Consider the following 16550-nt stretch of genomic DNA (forward strand, 5'->3'; position numbering starts at 1 on the left):
GATCATATGCGTATTGAACAAATTACATATGCAATGTAACTATTTATACATATTAATGCACACGTCTCATATCTTTTCTTTCAAAGCCATCTAAATTCAAGCTAGCATTAATTTATCCCTCTTACAAAACATACATATGTCTTCATCCATCCATCTCAAGACTTTCTTCCAGGAACCATGCCGATTTTACGGCCATTACTCGAGTCTCGTTGAATCAACCTTCCAAAGCCAGAGGTCTCATTCAAGGAAGCATTGAGCTTAATCTTAGGCTGTCTCTCTTCACCATTACAACTCCTCGAGCTCTCATTCATTGATCCATTCAATTTGATTTTGGAGTCATTCGACATTCTCGCATTCATGAACTTGTCCACCATCCTGCTGCCCACAACTTGCACTCGATTTCCACCACCACTCTCAAGATTGCCTGGCCCTGCATTGCTCTCCAACTTTCGCCCCCTCGGAGAGCACGACTGTCTCCTCATAATCTTCGGGTCCTGCTTTTGTGGGGCCGGCAGATTTTGATATGCCGGCCTTCCTCGAGTAGCGGATGAGGTCCTCAAGTTAGGTGGGGTCTCATTCGAGACTCCGGTGATTGATGACCTGGCACTCGAGTGTGAATTAGGAAAGTTTTTTGGGAAGGTTGACTTGATTTTATTTGGTTTTGGGGTCACCAGAGGAGCGCCTTTCATGTTTCTCTTGTCGATACTCGGCCTCCCGATGTGCCGTTGGGGAAGTTTGGGTTTCGGCATAGGTGATGTATGTATGTTGCTATAAGATTTTCCTGCAAACTGATCATGTCTCCATTTATTTGGTTATATATACTACAATTTTAATTGGTGAAATGGATATGAGCTCTTATTTACAACTTTCTTGAATGAAAATGAAAATTCTGTAAATTTTACCCTTGAAACAGGTTGGATGATTGGTATCTCCCTCTGAACGACTAGTTCTTGGGCATTTGTGTCCATCTCAAGTGATGGAAACAGAGGCGTCGCGGGAGGCGTTTTCAGCCTTCACAAAAAGCAAAATAAAAGTTGAATGAAAATTAAGACTTGGATAGCATACATATATTAGAGAGAATTAATTAATGGAATTGATTGATCACCAGTTGTAGTCATTTTTGCCAGTCTCGCCAAGAAATTCTGCCCCTTTTCTTCCTCCCGAATTCATTCTGCTCAGCCCAAAGCTTCCTGCAATTGAAACATCAACTTCATCACAACATCCAAACACGCATGCATGCATATATAGACTCACCATTTGCTTCAAAGTCATCAGAAATAGGGTGAAGAAGGCTACCAAATTGATCTTTTTCGCGTTTCTTAAGCTCGCGGAAAAAGGAAAGCTCCTCATCTCTATCCTTGAAGCAATTCGAAATCCTTCCTGCCTTGTCAAAACCTTTGCCTGCTGCTTCTCTTCTGTTCATCTCTCTCTCTCTCTCTCTTGTTTCTTCACTTCACAATCTTATGTTAACTTTTAACCCAACATTTTATAAGATACATACGGAGCTAACAATGTGTTTTGACCGTATATTATTTGCAAATATTAGTCCATGTCGAGTATAATGGGATCAAACAGACCTTTGTTGTTGCCGGCTGAATCTGTTTTAGCTATAAAAATAAAATAATGGGAGGAGTATTATCATGGAATATAGTTTATTACGTGACAAAGAAATCAGATTCTTGAATAAAGTGCATTTGGCGCATTTGAGAGCATTGCAGTTTGCCGATCATCCAGAATTGATATTTTGATTGTATCTTTAATTTCTATCGATTTTAATTGTTTCATGTATGGTACAATAACATCTTTTTCCACGTGAAACGGATTAGATTTATTACTAAATAAAATAGAAATTCATATGAAAACGCATGAGACCACATCATTTATTAATATTATTCTCCAAATAAAACTATTAATCATAAATCATAATTATTCCAAAATTGAAAAGAAAAATTATGCCAAACGGGGATTTGAGTATTTGACTCCGACCGAGTAGGTTTCTACACGGTCGTCTTCTCCTGCAAGCGTAAAACAAGCTTCACAATTCACAATTCAAAAGGAAAAAAACATAAAAAATGATGCGAACGAGGTTTTTGTGGTTTGGGCTAGGATTCGCCTCTGCTTCTGGAGCAATTGCGCAGTTTGTGGTCAAGGATCTGTGGACGGATCGCAGTTCCCTTACTTCTCAGGTGAAATTGCATGCTAAAATTTTGTCATTACAATTTATATCGAACTAGCATCGATTTATTCTCACGCATGTGTACATTTGTGGGAATTTTCATTGTTAATGTAAGTACAGTTGACGGAAAAGTTCAATTCGTTGGATACGCGAGTGTCCAATTTGGAGTCTGTGATTTCCACAAAACCAACTTCACCTCAGGTTTGTTGCTGTTGTATCGTCGCCAATTTACTGTATTGCGTTTACCGTCCCAAGAGTTTGAAACTGTTTCGCAAAAGTTACAGTAGAAACTAACTGGAGCCAATATGTTGGAATAAATGCAGTTTTAATGTGTATGTGTATGTTGAAGAAGCTCGAAAACTCATACTTATCTCGATTTGGCTTATCTGCTATGTTGGTTCAAGTATTTGTCACGTGTTACCTACATATGAAAATGTAAATATTGGTTTCTATGTGCGGCTATGAATTGCAGCAATTCGCAGTGTTGTGCGAAAGGCATTAGGGAGGGATAGTTTTACTCTGATATAAACTGTAATTGTGGTTGGTGTAGGTTCATTGTTTATATGTTAAGTCCTGAGTACTGTTGCAGTAGAAATCACAGAGTACATTGGATAGAGGCAGTTTGAATGTAAGCAGAGGAGTAAAGGAGAGAGATGTGGGCCGATAACTGGGATAGATCTTTTGCATTTTTCCATCTGTAGAAGAAAACCAAAACTTCTCAACTCTTAAGGATGTGGTTTCATTACTGGTTTGTATCTTAGCATAATTACCATTATACCTCAGCGGTGAAGGAAAATACAATCTTCGCAGTGGACCTATGTCTTCTATGTGATGGAATATATCCTTTCTTGATGTTGGGTTCAATTAGATTGAGGTTTCTCTTACCATAACCACATGGATTTTAATTTTCCTTGTATACTTTGGTCTATCTGCATGAAAACTTACAGCTATTATATTTCTTGCAGGATGAAGGGAACCTTGGATGAAGGTTCTGATTTCTTGCAGCATATGAATATGATCCTACAGCTGTTCTACTGTTCCTTCTAGAGATTGAATATGCAAGAAATATGCATTTACATTGTTTTTTATGACTTTTGAATGGCAATGTTTCATCAGGAAGATCGTATTGTATGAGTAACATTTTAATATGACTATATGAGGCAACACTTTTTGGAGCTACTCTTATCCATCTTCACTTATTCACATACATTATGCTGTCAATATCTTTGAGTTATAATTTGATATAAAACTCATTAACTCATGCTTTGCATTTGATTGTGGCATAATTAATTGCTCTACCATGTTGCAGTAGCATGAAGTCCTGTTTAAGATTACCACTATAATATTGTATGGCAATTTAGTACACCATGTACGCGTAAATGTTTTTGCACATTGAGTGTGAGTGGTCTGTGCTGAATGAGTCCACCCATAAGTGACATATTGCATCCAGATTCTAAGGATCTGAAATGATATCAAATTCCAGCATCATATCAATATATAGGCATTTACCTTCTTTAGGAAAAGAAAAAAAAAAGAAAAAAAAGATTTAGGCTACCCATTCAAAACAACACAAGACAACATAAGATATTCAACTACTGCAAAATATGGTTATTGTGCCAAATGCTAAGTATCTGAACACAATCATTGACAACAAATTAATTTGGTTGTTTTCATTGAAATTGCTATATTCAACTATGCTACAGAATGTAAGTTAGCTGCTGCAAAAATTTCTGTCTCTGATGCATTATCATTCACATGATCCAAATAATTATATTCCATCAGCAGGGGAAACTTTTATAATTTGCCACTCAAAGGGTTTGTCTATGTGTACAGTCATTGGATTGTTAGTCTCTCCTACAGTTTTCCTATGTTTTCTAATTATTGTTCTGGACCATCTTCTGAGTCATCATATGTATGATTTGTTGCTCCACTTTCTATGATACCACAATTGTGAGGTTTGATGGATCCACCCGAGGAGTGATGAGTTTGGTCGTGGTGTTCTTTGATTGTCCAAATGAGAACCAAGATCACTAGCACCAGTGACAGAAACAACAATGCTGACCATAGCAATCGTATGTATCTCCGTAGTGGCTTGCAATGTTTCTGAAGAATTTCGGAGAAGGCATCCTTGACTGGCCGACACTCGACTAGGCCTTCTATGCTAGGAAATTCATCGAGCAATATTTGTATTGAAGTGCAGTATGCTCCTATTGTGTTGTAGTAATTTGCAGGAACCAGAATTCCTCCGTTGCAGGTGGTCTGGGTATCAGGACAGGCCACCTGTTCTATAACCTTCAAAAGCAAGAGATTTGTTACTAGTTGTACATCCTCCTCTTGAGAAGTTGTTGGTCTTGGTGAGTCTCTCTCTCTCTCTCTCACACACACACACACACACATTTGGGGCTAAAAAGTGCAGCCTGCGATGCGAGTTTGTGTAAAGTAGATTTGATTTTTATAGATCCCCTTTACCTTAGGGATATCTCCTATTCGGACAGATGTGTTTGGACAGTTCCATGGCTGGTAGTCATGTGCAGGTGGTGGGGAGAAAGGATTGCAAATCTGAATAACTCCTCCATATGATATAGATATATTTTCATTAACCTGCAATAGTTGATGTCAAGAATGTAAGCCACAGAACCTTCTCCATTTCCTTTGTAAGGGTAGTATGGTCTACGCTAACTCTTCCAATGAAATATTTAATGTACATCATGAATTGTTAGAATCGTTCATCCTTGGCAACTGTGACAAGACTTAGGTGACCATTCATCCATTAAAATCGCATGTCCCCACAGAAACAGAGGTCACCCCAGAATCCATTAGACTAGTTAAGTTCCATTAGACTTACAGACCCTTTCAACCATACTTCGAAGCATTTATAATACCATGAAAAATAGATGAACTTAGAAACTTGTGTATTCATACAGAATACATTTCTTCTAACTGCTATCAGCTTACCTTGTTCACTAAATTGTGTATCTCTGTAGTAACATTATTTAGCATTGGTTTTGCGGAAAGCAATTCTTCACAGGGTAGAATGGGACTCAAGCTGTTGTTATAGGGATTCTTCTGGAAGCCTTCAAGTGCTCTGCATGTGTCTCCCGTCAAGCTGAAAGTTATATCCCTTTAATTGATCCGGTTGATATGGACTTACACTTTTGATGTGTGTAATTAAGATGTTGTATTTATTATTTAGGTAGATATATCCATACATTTTTTGGTTCATATCAATGTGTTTGGAGCTAGGAGGTGAAGACTTACTTTTGTAGGAAGAAGCCGATCCCAAAAAACAACCAACAGAGGACCGTTAACATCCAACAAACTGGTATTAATCTGCAATCGGATATACCTATGAGAATTTATTTTCAGTTTAATCAAATGAGAGTTCTAAGAATTATTTCCATGAACTTACACTTGAAAGGGCCTCTGAAACTTTGAAACTCCGAATCCTGTATTAACAAGAGCATTTTGGGGGTCAGTGAAGAAAAACAAAATTCAGGAGACTATTGACTGACAGATTTCTTTAACAGAAGATTGATTTATTTTAAAACTCTTTGGAATCAGAGTAGCAAGTAGTTGCTCATTTGGCCTTACCTAGTAGAGAGATTACAACAAGTAGTGTTAGTGCTATCGTCACTGTTGTCACTGCATACCTGTCAATACCAGAAAGAAGTAATCATAGATCCATATTGGCATTGAGTAAAACAGGGGGAGCATTGAGTAACATACGATGTTTTCAGGCCGTTTTGTATCAATTGCCTGTTCTCGGTTGCATGAGTTTTTATAGAAGAAGCCTGAGTTTCGAGCTTTATGGTTGTTGAATTTATTAGTTTCTTGGTCTTATCATCCACTTGTTGCAAATTGTGGCTTATTTCCTTCATAGCTCCAGTTATGTTGAATATTGTGCTAGATGCGCCATCTGCTGTATCAAGAAGAATGTCTATCACCGTCTTTGCTCTGGAATGGGACTTTGAATTACCTCCAAAAGCCAGGCCACAGGCCGTTCTGAAATGATACGAACAGGTAACGACCATTTCAGGGTTCTGAACTTAAATTCGTTGGAATTTTTCATAGGAGTTCTCTCTCTCTCTCTCTTAATTTATTCCTTTTCAAGACAATCATGAAAAAAGTAGGACTTCTGTTTTGAAGGAGTGGGATAAAGAGTCACTTGATTTGTAGCTTAATAAATTCCTTTTCATAGGAGTTCCATTGCAGCTTCATTTGTGATAAAGAGTCACTTGATTTGCCTATTACTTACACTGCTAGGAGCGTACAAAAACTAGCCAAAAGAAGAGGCTGTAGATGATACTGCTCATAACACGATGGTTTGTTCTTGCGCTTTCTGCCCCTCTTGCAGCAACCAGTTCTTTCTAGAAGAAGTATTCCATATCCTAGACCGCATAGGAGCCATATTAGTGCAATGGCATACCCGGGTATGCCTGTAAATACTGTTGACTGCACAAGAGAGCGAATGCTGCAACTTATCACATGAACATGCAAGTTATCTACATGCTGTGAATTTTCAGTTTCTGTTAAAGATTTAAGGAGTGGGAGCAATAGCTGTACCGATACTTACACTCCAGTAATGGTCATTTGTTACGTTATATCCTCCTCTGTATTTCTTCAATTTATTTAAAGGGTCTACTCTAATGGTTTCATTCATATCTGTACTCCCTGCTGAGGTCATGTTCGATCCTGTTAAAACTCGTCCTGAAAGGTTGAAAACCATATGATCAAATTAATTTCTTGCAGCTTACAACTTTCATGCAAAGTTTAAAACCACAGCAAGGTTTGTGCAGAGGAGGTTTATAGCTCCTTAAAAAGTAGAGAATTAGAGGAAGAGATTAGTCAGTCACCTGCTTCAGAGCTGGCAACTCTTATGAAGCTCAAGGCGAGCATAATGAGAATCATCTTTGTTCCACGAGAGGTTCCCATTTCTTTTACCTGTCAATACTAGTGTTATGGATTTTCTGTTTATACTTTGGTAATTGTTTGTATAAGAGCTTTAAAGGATTCTTGCCACCCCAACGTAGACCATGAGACAAAGAAATGCTCAACCTATGTATAGCATCTCACCTTCTGCTGTGTGCAGTTATTAATCAAGGAAGAAAATTGAGGATAGTCTAACTCTATTTAGGGGGCGTTTACTTTGTGTGATTAGGATAGATAGGTCAAACGCATGATTGAGTATTTGAAGGATTAGATGATCAACCATCAAAGTAAATGGTAAATAGCCTATATTACTTTTATCTATTCTCCTGTCACTCAAAGTAAACGCAATGAATTTCTTTCTCGTTATCTTCTAGTAGAGGCAACAGTCAGGTGTCTCTTGTAGGTGCAGTAAACATTGACATTGAATACTAGGAAAAGAAAGGACAAGAGAAAATGTACTTTTAATGTGAGAAGTTACAGATGCTGAACTATGCTAGGTTTTTAGGAAAAGAAAAACGAATAAAATGAGAAGAAAAACAGCTTATAGCTTTGTAGAATCAGGTAGAATGTGGAATATTGTGGATATTCACCAAGGTGAGGTACTTGTAAGGTTCTTAGTTTATGCTTTTACTTCATTATTAATAAATTGGTAGGAGTTGATGGTCATCGACCTATGTGATTGGGAATTTTTCTCATGTAAGTGTAGGTGCAGAAATTGACTATCTGAATTGAGTATGAACCAATTCGTAGATATGACTATTAATGGTATTTTCATTAGTGGATAATTGGTAGTATTTTATTCTGTGTTGTAAGTCATCAATGCATGTCACGTGTATAATGTTGATTTCGGGGAAGACGAAGGAAAGAAGGAAGCAGTCGAAAAACTCACTGGGAAATGAACTGCTACTCCTTTTTCCTCTGAGCTCGAGTTTCTTGTCCTTTGCTTTTCAAGTGTTGCTCAGGGAAGCCAATTTGAGTACCTTCAAATGATGAAACATTACTAAAAGAAAACAATATAAAATAGGTAGAAATGGATCGAGGTATTCTACCGATCCAGTTAAATTGGAAGCCATACTAGATCTTCATTTTAGACAATAATAAAATAAATACATTCTCTTTTTACCCACTTTATGTTACTCTATTTTATTGAAGAAGATTCTTACGTGGAAGATTTATATACGATGAACAAAATGTACAAAAGGACTTACTGAAATAACAAATCATTTCGTAATTCAAACTTGAAAAACAACAAATTACAAAAATAAATAGTTGAAATATTTTCTATGCTTCCGACCGGAAAATGTACAAAATAACTAAAATCGTCTTTCGATTTTTAAGGATTTTAGTATAGTTTATAAAGAGCTTGGTTCACTACTTGAATTTGCGCTATGTTAGCCTCATGTGACTGTAACATGTCCTTACGTGAGGATGCAAGAGGACCACACCAAATCAGAGTTCATTAATCTCAATTAGGATATATTAGCCTTATTAAATTGTAATTTCCCACGCATTTTCACATGAGGACGTCTTCATAAGAGAGCCTCATATTGGATTATGTCAAAATTAAGAACTTCAAATGGACTAAATAAAAAGTTTTAATTGAGGATCCACGATAACCAATATGAAAGTTGAAGGACCGATGATAAGTGAATAAATGTTTTTTGGAATAATATTATAAACAAGTTTTATTAGAAAAAAATAAAATAAGAAGAAGGGTTTTTGGCGGAACTAGATAAAAAAAAATGAATCGAAAACTAATAAACATAACACGCCCAAACAAACTTTTTTGTATTTACTTTATATCATAAATATAAATTGTTACAGAAGGGATGAATTCATAACATGTTAATTCAAAAAGAACTGAATATATATATTTGATCGTTTTCCAGTCCAAGAAACATGCAACCACGCACCTTATTCATAACAATCATCTCGATCAAAATACGTTGTTTTATAAGACCAAACACGATAAAAGTTATAATCCTCCATCTTGCATACATTATTAAAAATTTTATGGTGTTATTATCTGCATTCAAAAATCTCATGCATATATGTCATGGTCAGGATATTTTTTTGGGAATTAAATTTAAATAGAAACAAGATAATCATACCAGCTCAAACTGTAATGGATTGTTTTATGCAGATTCTGTGAAACAAAGGAATTATCTTCCCTGGCTTCTTGATGAAGAATCTGCATGTTGTTTGTTTTCCCTTTGTCAACGACAAAACGAAAAGAAAAAACCAAAAAAAAAAAAAAATTGAAATTTGAATGGTAGAGGTGATTCATTCATCGTTTGGTTTATATAAATAGGATGACATAATATTTTTTAAGAAATTTGAATATCAATAATGAAAACCATATATGTAATTTAACTTCGTATTCTATTGTATTAGAAATATACCGCAACTTTACAAATAAACAATAATGTAAGAGAATAAATTAAATAATTAAATATATAATTGCGCGTATCATAATTAAGAAATGGTTGACACGATACAAATACTTTTTAAAATGACCAAATTACGTCATGTAAAGACGATTACTTTTCTAATATCGGTACGTGGGTACACTATATATGTACTCACTATATATATTTATATATATTATGTAGTTAAAATAATATGCATAATTAAAATCAAATAATGTACAAAATAAACAAATTTACCTGTTGGAGGCAATATTCTTGGCCGTTTAAGGATTTTAACTAAGTGATGAAATTATCTTTATATCAATGTTGCCATATCATAAAAATGTCACATGCGTTAAAATCTTCATATTTTTAAGTGAATTTAATCTGATTTGATTGCTTTTGGGGTTTGACGAAAATTTTCAGGAATATTAGCACATGTCTAGATAAACATATCACGAGTGATTTTATTGTAATATATCAAGCGATTTAATGAAGCGTGTGTAAAGATTAGTTAGAAGTTTATTCCACTTTGCGTAAATATAGTATGCGTGCATATATATGCTATTTCAAAAATGGTCTAGTATTATTTTCCCCATCTAAATGCATTCTCGACATTTAGAAAGTTAACCAGCACTATATTGTTTTTTTTTTCTTCTATGAAAATTATTACCACTATTAATGTATGATGACTCCGGAAATATTTATGGCGTTATTATTATTATTATTATTATTATGTGAAAGTTACTAATTTTACATCGGATATAACATAAATTTAATATAATTATTTTCCATTCCACGTAACAAGTGTTAAACAATGTCTTAATTCAAAATTATACTAGAATTAACATGAACGTCAATATCTTGCTTTCATGTGAGAAGTAGAGGTGTCCACTATCATGCAATTTTTAAAATTATTAGTTCATTCATAGAAAAAAACAAAAGGTAGAGCAGTCCAACCCGAAAATCATTTGGGCCAATTTTTTATGACATATTGGCTCATTAAAAAACAGATTTGGTGCTCGCAGGCTGATGTTATAAAATGTCGGGCCGATTTGCGGCCGCAAGCCCATCTAATCATCGCCTATAAAGAAACATGGCCCAATTTTCCCACAAATGGGTCGGATCCCAACTCACCTCTCTAACATCTCAAACACTTGCATCAACCATTAATTTCTTGTAAAACTTACAAATCCAGCTACAGAAATGGATATTTGCTTTTTCATGATGTAATCTTTTATGTATGAATCAACTCAAATTTCACCATTTAAGGTACAAAATATACTCCCAAGAGATTTCCATTCCACCACTTTCAATAAATTCAGATATCAGATGTTGATTACCTCTGCTGTCAATCATGATGCAATCCATCTTTTTCATCAGCAAATATCTGCAGCTTCTTGATGATCAGATCATAGTTGGATAGGGAAGTTTGTCGAAGGAAGGATGGAGTTGGCTAGCTCTTCGTTCAGTTTAGGGAGCTGAGGCATTCTCTTCATTGTTGGCCCCATGTCGTTCAAGCTGCAGTCGACCCAATCCACACTTATATATGAGAGATGATGCATCATATCACCATACATTGACAAAAGATCAAAAAAGATGACAAGGTTAAATCCAACTTCCAAGTTTCTTTATACAACTCATATTGAGCAAAAAGGGACTAAAAGAAAGAGCTATAATCCTCATTGGCTCATTTGTGTACTATATATTTAATGTGACAAATGACAGTGAAAGAATGGAGTGCATCAAATGAAAATCAAGAACCATATATAACCAAGAAAATAGTGTAAATCAAGAGAATGATGGCATACTTGGTTAAAATTTTGAAGATGTTGTCTCGAGCTTGACTCAGAAGCCCAATGTTTTCGTGTATCTGTAAAACACGACAGAAAGAGTATACATCACATCAGTCACGCTCATCAAGAAATCTCCCCTTCGACAGATTTTCAGTCAAACATATTTTTCACTACAAGGATAGCCAATACCATGCAAAATGAAGTAAAACAATCTATACAAATAAATGAAACGAACTCCAATATATTTTACTATTGGCATCAAATTAATCATCTTAAGATGAAAGATATCTATTGTTACACATCAAATGAAACGAACTCCAATATATTTTACTATTGGCATCAAATTAATCATCTTAAGATGAAAGAGATCTATTGTTACACATCAAGGAAGACATGTCTAAACACAGAGAGTTTAGGATAACCCTGAGTTAATTCTACTATATTAAAGTTAATTACATCAGATTTTACCTGATGAGTGGAGAGATTTGCAGATATCTGTTTGAAAGTCCAAGCGTTATGCTGAAGAAGCTGCCGAGTGGCACCAGTTAAATCTGTCCACATAATAGCAATATATAAGGAAGATTTATAAGTGCAGATTTTGACACTTTGACATTCCATGTATAGAATTTCTTGCAGTTTTTAAACTCTAGAATGGACTTATGTAGCCACATTTGATTGGTGATGTTTTAGTTCTTTATCATGCTATAAGTTGATAATAACCCTTGTATATAATAAGTCATTGACGTACGTGTAATACTCTGCCGTGCCAAGTCAGATATATGGTGATGTTTTTGAAAAGGTATTGGAAAGTCGGGATATTTCAAAGGTGGTCATGACATTTTTTGCAAAATGCACCAAAGTTCAGATTCCTTCTAATAAAACAAGTTCACTACTTGTTGAATTCTACCTCAATCACTTGAAGCATTTCTCCAATTCCACAATGTAGATTACTGGAAAACAAACCTACTGGCTTTCTACTCTCACTACAAGTCTCTACCTGCACGACGGCGCAACCACCATTGTTGCATCTACTCGAGCGCCACAGCCAAATGAATAGGGGCGGTCTCATGTCAGGCGGACCTTGATCAAAACGGAAATACTAGTTATTTCTCGAGAGAGGTTTACCCTCAAGCTAGCTACTAACAAGGTCCATCTAAAACACATACATCTAAATCCAACTCATACGTCTAAACTGCTCATTTACAATCTAAGATTGCTTCAGGAACGCATTCTGGCATGGTCGTCGGGCCTATTACTTGTTCACGAACCACCAAACTACAGTACAGAGTAATATGAACAAAGAAGTGGAAACAAAGCAAAATTGAAGCATTTCTAGGTGTATCATGCAGCATAGATGAGTTTGCGCCACTTAATTAAACAATACTGGTAAAGTTTCGTTCCATTAATGCAATATGTATGCAAGTATGAAAGTTCATGAGTAATAGTTAATGCAGGCTGAATATAGGACAAACTAATATATCTTGATTCTAAACTAAAGAAAACTGATCTTTTGGAGAAGAAGCAAACCATTGTATGAGATGCTGTCATCATTACAATTGGAAACCATTCCCGGAGCTTGAGATAGACCCGATTGGATGGATAATCGAGAAGGCTTTGCTGTAGAGTCGATGAACTTTTCCTGACAAAAGAACGCAACATATTCATCAAGCCTCGGAAGTCTACTTATACAGTATATTAGAGCAAGCATATGCATAGGAGTAGTTGATAAGCCCAAAATGGTTAGATAGTAACTAAATAAGCTCTTAATCATTGTAACACCTCAAAATTTTGCACCAACCTAGGAGAAGATTTTGTGTTTGAATATCGGAAAATTTTGGAAAAGAAAGAACTCATTAAGGAACTATTTGGTCTTCCTATGATCAAGGTTATACAATTAAAAAAATCAGTTTGTAACAAAATTATGCAAGTACAATATGCGTTTGAAAGAAATACTGCCCCTCGACAAAATCCTAATAATAATTGAGTGTTTTTCACTTTAAGAAATTGGAGATATGCATAAAACAAAATGAACGGCAGCCCTGAAAAAGGAAAAAAGTCGATTCCGAGCTACTTCTACATTTGCTTCAGTAACAGATGAGAGAATGAACTTGAGGGAAGTAGTTACCTTTCGATCTTTGCTTTTCCTTGCATTGAAATCCTCTTTCCGTCTCTTGCTGATTTCTTTCTTCTGCAGAGTCGAATGAATCACTCAAGATAGCTACACTAAAATGAACAATATGCCGATCAATTCGTCAATACCTACTACTTATGACTAACTCATGGAGATTCATACTTCATTATCCTCTATATGACAGTTTCTGCTATATGAAAGCTTGTAAGTTCGTTTTCTAAGTTTTGAGTCCTGATTTATAAATATGGAAATTTTCTTGGATAACATAATGAAATATAATCATTCCACTTTGAGAAGATGAATAGAACTCACAGTCATCCATCTGCACCGTAAAGCCACATCTCGAACAGTCTTGTTCTTTAGCTGCACAGCGATCTTTGCATAACGGATGATGTTCGACTCTGTGGCATATCTATAGGGAATAAAAAGAATCAAACTATTAGTTTGAGAAAGGAAGAATAATTAGAGGGGAATCAATAAACAACAGTAGATGTTATGTGACACCAAATAAATTGTTATAAGGTTAAACAAATAGATAATCTTTGAAAAAAAAACAAATCAAGATCAAAGCAACTGTTGGAGTTCCTGCATTTAAGCATGTTAATGTTCTTGATTTAGCTGCATACCCTATTCACCATTGACTATAAAATATGGAAGCACAATAACAATTGTTTCTAACCATTGCTTACTAACACTTAATATACTAAATCCCAGAAAATGCTGCTAAATCTACGGAGAGACTCCACGTATATTATGCAGGATCGGAGGACCATGATGACGTAAGTACTAACAGTAAAAAACGACACGCTAACAACAAAACATGATCCCTATATGGATGAATGATGATTGTCAGATGGGAAGATTTCATGACAGAGAAACATCAAAGCCTAAAACCATAAATCAGAACCTGCATCAGATCATCGAATCTCGTTATCTCAATCCCTCAAGAAATCAAGAAGCCAACTTGTGCAAAAGAAAATTGCAAAATATATGAAACCAGAATGAAAACATAAGATAGACGAATAGGAGATCAATGTAAATATCATCTAAATGCAAAATATCTTCAAACAGGTAACTTTAGAAATCACAAAAGCAATAAAAATGAAATTTTTAGCACATGTTTAATCTTCACTACGATGTTCGATCCACAGCCTACACATCAGATCACACTATCAGAAGATAAAGCAAGCATCAACCAAAAGTTGAAAAGTCAAAAAAAAAAAAGAAAAGATTAAAATGTTCAAAAGCAGACGGGGAAACTTAATTCAAAAGAAAAAGATAAAATCGCCCACAAAGTTCTCCAAGCTGACCTAGAAACATCCATTTCACTATTTCTGTCTTATTATTAGGGCAAGAAACCTAAAAAAAAAAAAAAAAAGATCCCAATCACACAAAGCACACAAATCTCCTCTAGCAAAATACAGAAAATCAATGCAACATTTTTTTAACATTATATCATCTTGATCCCTTCAAACCAAACCAACCTTAACACAAAATAACAAATCAGAATCTATTCAAACAACAACACCACACAAGAAAACAGCAGAAAATCCCATATCCACATCATCAAAGATGCAAATTTTCAAGAAAATCATCGATATCGAAAATTAAAAAAAATAAAAAACCGAAAAGGGGGTTACTTGGCCAAACCCTCCTCCAAGAGAGCTTGCTCTTCAGGAGTCCAGTCCATGGAAATGGTCTGCTGATGCTGAAAAGTTGGCACACCCCACTCTCCATGCACAGAGCCGCCATTGTAGGACGAAGAAACAGAGTTATGAGCTTGCTTGTTAACCCCTTCTTTGAAGGTCCCACTTGAGCTAGCCATCATAACACAAACATGCACCAACAAACAACTTTTTTTTTTTTTTGAAGATTTAAAATCGGTTTTCTGATCAGAATTTTTGGTGTGTTTGAGGGGCTCAAGAAAAGAGGAAGAGCATGAGTGGATAAACGTGAGCTTGATGCGGAGAAATCGAGGATTACGGATTGGAACAAGAGTGGTTTTTGTTTTTCTTTTTTTGCAGCTCAAAGATTCTTTAAGCTACTGAAAAAATTGAACTGGTGGGAAGGTGAAGAGGGGAAGTAAAAGTAAGATGGAATCTGAAGTGCACGTAGGAAAAGAAGAAGAAGAAAAAAAAAAAAAAAAGTATACAAATACAAATGGAAGCTACTTTTTGTGTGCCTATTTATATATTTTGGTAGCACGCGTGTGAATATAGAACATCTCTTCATATATGCATACACATGACACATGTGCACATATACATATATGTCTGTGTGTATATATAGAGAGGAGGGCAATATGGGGCTCACTATTTATGAGCACTTTAATATTTAATTATACAAAAATTGAAGTCTCATTCATATTTGTAACGTTAACTTCATAGAGATATATAAAATGAACAAATGGGATTTGAAGTTCTTGTAATTTGTAAATTTGAGGAATCGTATAATAATTTAAAATAAAAAAATAATATAAAATAAAAAATTGATGACATTGATTGACCATCAACGTTGATCACAGAATCTACTCATAAGTCGTGGGCAACTAACGCGCGTATGTATCATTTCTCTAAAATATTATACACGTAAACTACTTAATTTAATTTCTCTTAGATCTTAGTCAATTGTGAGCGGAGAAATGATCAATATTTTTATTTTGCATCACCTTAATATATACTCCCTCCGTCCATGAAAGAACTTCCTAGGAGGGAGTGGCACGAGTTTTAATAAAATGTTGTATAGTGTATTGAGAGTGGAGAAAAGGTTGTAAAGTGTATTGGGAATTGTGAAAAAGTATTAATAATTTATTGTGTTGTTTTAATTAATGTTATTTGAGTGGTGGGAATTGTCTTTGGTGGGGTATTGTCCCAAAATAGGAAAAAGTAGGAAGTTCTTTCGTGGACGTCCCGAAATAGAAAAATAGGAAGTTCTTTCGTGGACGGAGGGAGTAGTATATTATTTGAAATGTTGTTATTTAGTCGTTACACGTTTCTCTAAAATAAGAAAAGAATTTTTTGTTACTACAAGATGAAAAGAATAGGAGTTTGTGATGATATCTATGTATGCATGCATGCTTTGTTGTTTTCCGAAATGGAATTTGACAGTGG

The 16550-nt window shown here is 35.2% G+C and overlaps 4 protein-coding genes and 1 long non-coding RNA gene across 11 annotated transcripts; 2 read left to right on the plus strand and 3 right to left on the minus strand.

The window, feature by feature from the left end:
- Window positions 1-5: 5 nt before the first annotated feature.
- LOC130991191 (uncharacterized) lies at window positions 6-1428 on the minus strand. Of its 2 annotated transcripts, none has more exons than XM_057915283.1 (4): window positions 1255-1423; window positions 1106-1190; window positions 903-1011; window positions 6-788 (listed from the first exon to the last, which is right to left on the minus strand). In XM_057915283.1, the coding sequence occupies exons 1-4, from the start codon at window positions 1421-1423 to the stop codon at window positions 156-158; spliced, it is 996 nt and encodes a 331-aa protein (XP_057771266.1). In that variant the 3' UTR covers window positions 6-155. The 2 variants fall into 2 exon arrangements, with proteins under 2 accessions (XP_057771266.1, XP_057771267.1); XM_057915284.1 differs by having other exon boundaries at window positions 40-788; window positions 1297-1428.
- A 510-nt stretch (window positions 1429-1938) lies between these two features.
- Window positions 1939-3355, plus strand: LOC130991193 (uncharacterized). 2 transcript variants are annotated; one of them, XM_057915290.1, is made up of 3 exons: window positions 1939-2186; window positions 2297-2377; window positions 3142-3355. In XM_057915290.1, exons 1-3 carry the CDS (start codon window positions 2073-2075, stop codon window positions 3160-3162), a joined length of 216 nt encoding a protein of 71 aa, XP_057771273.1. In that variant the 5' UTR covers window positions 1939-2072; the 3' UTR covers window positions 3163-3355. The 2 variants fall into 2 exon arrangements, with proteins under 2 accessions (XP_057771273.1, XP_057771271.1); XM_057915288.1 differs by having other exon boundaries at window positions 2045-2186; window positions 2727-3355.
- A 379-nt stretch (window positions 3356-3734) lies between these two features.
- On the minus strand, window positions 3735-9374 carry LOC130991190 (uncharacterized). 3 transcript variants are annotated; one of them, XM_057915281.1, is made up of 12 exons: window positions 9217-9374; window positions 7995-8085; window positions 7030-7117; window positions 6750-6883; window positions 6432-6628; window positions 5903-6178; window positions 5768-5826; window positions 5586-5622; window positions 5435-5506; window positions 5132-5261; window positions 4646-4777; window positions 3735-4468 (listed from the first exon to the last, which is right to left on the minus strand). In XM_057915281.1, exons 3-12 carry the CDS (start codon window positions 7106-7108, stop codon window positions 4055-4057), a joined length of 1530 nt encoding a protein of 509 aa, XP_057771264.1. In that variant the 5' UTR covers window positions 7109-7117; window positions 7995-8085; window positions 9217-9374; the 3' UTR covers window positions 3735-4054. The 3 variants fall into 3 exon arrangements, with proteins under 3 accessions (XP_057771264.1, XP_057771263.1, XP_057771265.1); XM_057915280.1 differs by having other exon boundaries at window positions 5132-5282; XM_057915282.1 differs by lacking the exons at window positions 7995-8085; window positions 9217-9374 and having other exon boundaries at window positions 5132-5282; window positions 6432-6647.
- Window positions 6061-6782, plus strand: LOC130991194 (uncharacterized). The gene is made up of 2 exons (XR_009091100.1): window positions 6061-6196; window positions 6375-6782. It is a non-coding gene; the product is annotated as an uncharacterized LOC130991194 (long non-coding RNA).
- Window positions 9375-10655: 1281 nt separating the features above from the next.
- On the minus strand, window positions 10656-15692 carry LOC130991192 (uncharacterized). 3 transcript variants are annotated; one of them, XM_057915286.1, is made up of 7 exons: window positions 15081-15692; window positions 13753-13852; window positions 13435-13497; window positions 12837-12948; window positions 11778-11860; window positions 11325-11386; window positions 10656-11034 (listed from the first exon to the last, which is right to left on the minus strand). In XM_057915286.1, the coding sequence occupies exons 1-7, from the start codon at window positions 15266-15268 to the stop codon at window positions 10926-10928; spliced, it is 717 nt and encodes a 238-aa protein (XP_057771269.1). In that variant the 5' UTR covers window positions 15269-15692; the 3' UTR covers window positions 10656-10925. The 3 variants fall into 3 exon arrangements, with proteins under 3 accessions (XP_057771269.1, XP_057771268.1, XP_057771270.1); XM_057915285.1 differs by having other exon boundaries at window positions 10656-11055; XM_057915287.1 differs by lacking the exons at window positions 10656-11034; window positions 11325-11386; window positions 11778-11860 and adding an exon at window positions 12128-12389.
- Between the last annotated feature and the right edge of the window lie 858 nt (window positions 15693-16550).

Source organism: Salvia miltiorrhiza, chromosome 7 (genome assembly GCF_028751815.1).
Source record: "Salvia miltiorrhiza cultivar Shanhuang (shh) chromosome 7, IMPLAD_Smil_shh, whole genome shotgun sequence".
NCBI classification, from domain to species: domain Eukaryota; kingdom Viridiplantae; phylum Streptophyta; class Magnoliopsida; order Lamiales; family Lamiaceae; genus Salvia; species Salvia miltiorrhiza.

What these genes read in the sequence shown, in the direction of transcription:
- LOC130991191 (XM_057915283.1), bottom strand. Translation starts at nt 1,423, where the DNA reads ATGAACAGAAGAGAAGCAGCAGGCAAAGGTTTTGACAAGGCAGGAAGG. An exon ending in TGATGACTTTGAAGCAAATG is followed by an intron (nt 1,191 to 1,254) that starts GTGAGTCTATAT and finishes TTTCAATTGCAG; the next exon opens with GAAGCTTTGGGCTGAGCAGA. An exon ending in TCATCCAACCTGTTTCAAGG is followed by an intron (nt 789 to 902) that starts GTAAAATTTACA and finishes AGACATGATCAG; the next exon opens with TTTGCAGGAAAATCTTATAG.
- LOC130991193 (XM_057915288.1), top strand. Translation starts at nt 2,073, where the DNA reads ATGATGCGAACGAGGTTTTTGTGGTTTGGGCTAGGATTCGCCTCTGCT. An exon ending in GCAGTTCCCTTACTTCTCAG is followed by an intron (nt 2,187 to 2,296) that starts GTGAAATTGCAT and finishes ATGTAAGTACAG; the next exon opens with TTGACGGAAAAGTTCAATTC. An exon ending in CAAAACCAACTTCACCTCAG is followed by an intron (nt 2,378 to 2,726) that starts GTTTGTTGCTGT and finishes TGGTTGGTGTAG; the next exon opens with GTTCATTGTTTATATGTTAA.
- LOC130991190 (XM_057915280.1), bottom strand. Translation starts at nt 7,108, where the DNA reads ATGGGAACCTCTCGTGGAACAAAGATGATTCTCATTATGCTCGCCTTG. An exon ending in TTTTGTACGCTCCTAGCAGT is followed by an intron (nt 6,179 to 6,431) that starts GTAAGTAATAGG and finishes GTATCATTTCAG; the next exon opens with AACGGCCTGTGGCCTGGCTT. An exon ending in GAATAGGAGATATCCCTAAG is followed by an intron (nt 4,469 to 4,645) that starts GTAAAGGGGATC and finishes TTGCTTTTGAAG; the next exon opens with GTTATAGAACAGGTGGCCTG.
- LOC130991192 (XM_057915285.1), bottom strand. Translation starts at nt 15,268, where the DNA reads ATGATGGCTAGCTCAAGTGGGACCTTCAAAGAAGGGGTTAACAAGCAA. An exon ending in TACGGTGCAGATGGATGACT is followed by an intron (nt 13,498 to 13,752) that starts GTGAGTTCTATT and finishes TCGACTCTGCAG; the next exon opens with AAGAAAGAAATCAGCAAGAG. An exon ending in CAAATCTCTCCACTCATCAG is followed by an intron (nt 11,387 to 11,777) that starts GTAAAATCTGAT and finishes CGTGTTTTACAG; the next exon opens with ATACACGAAAACATTGGGCT.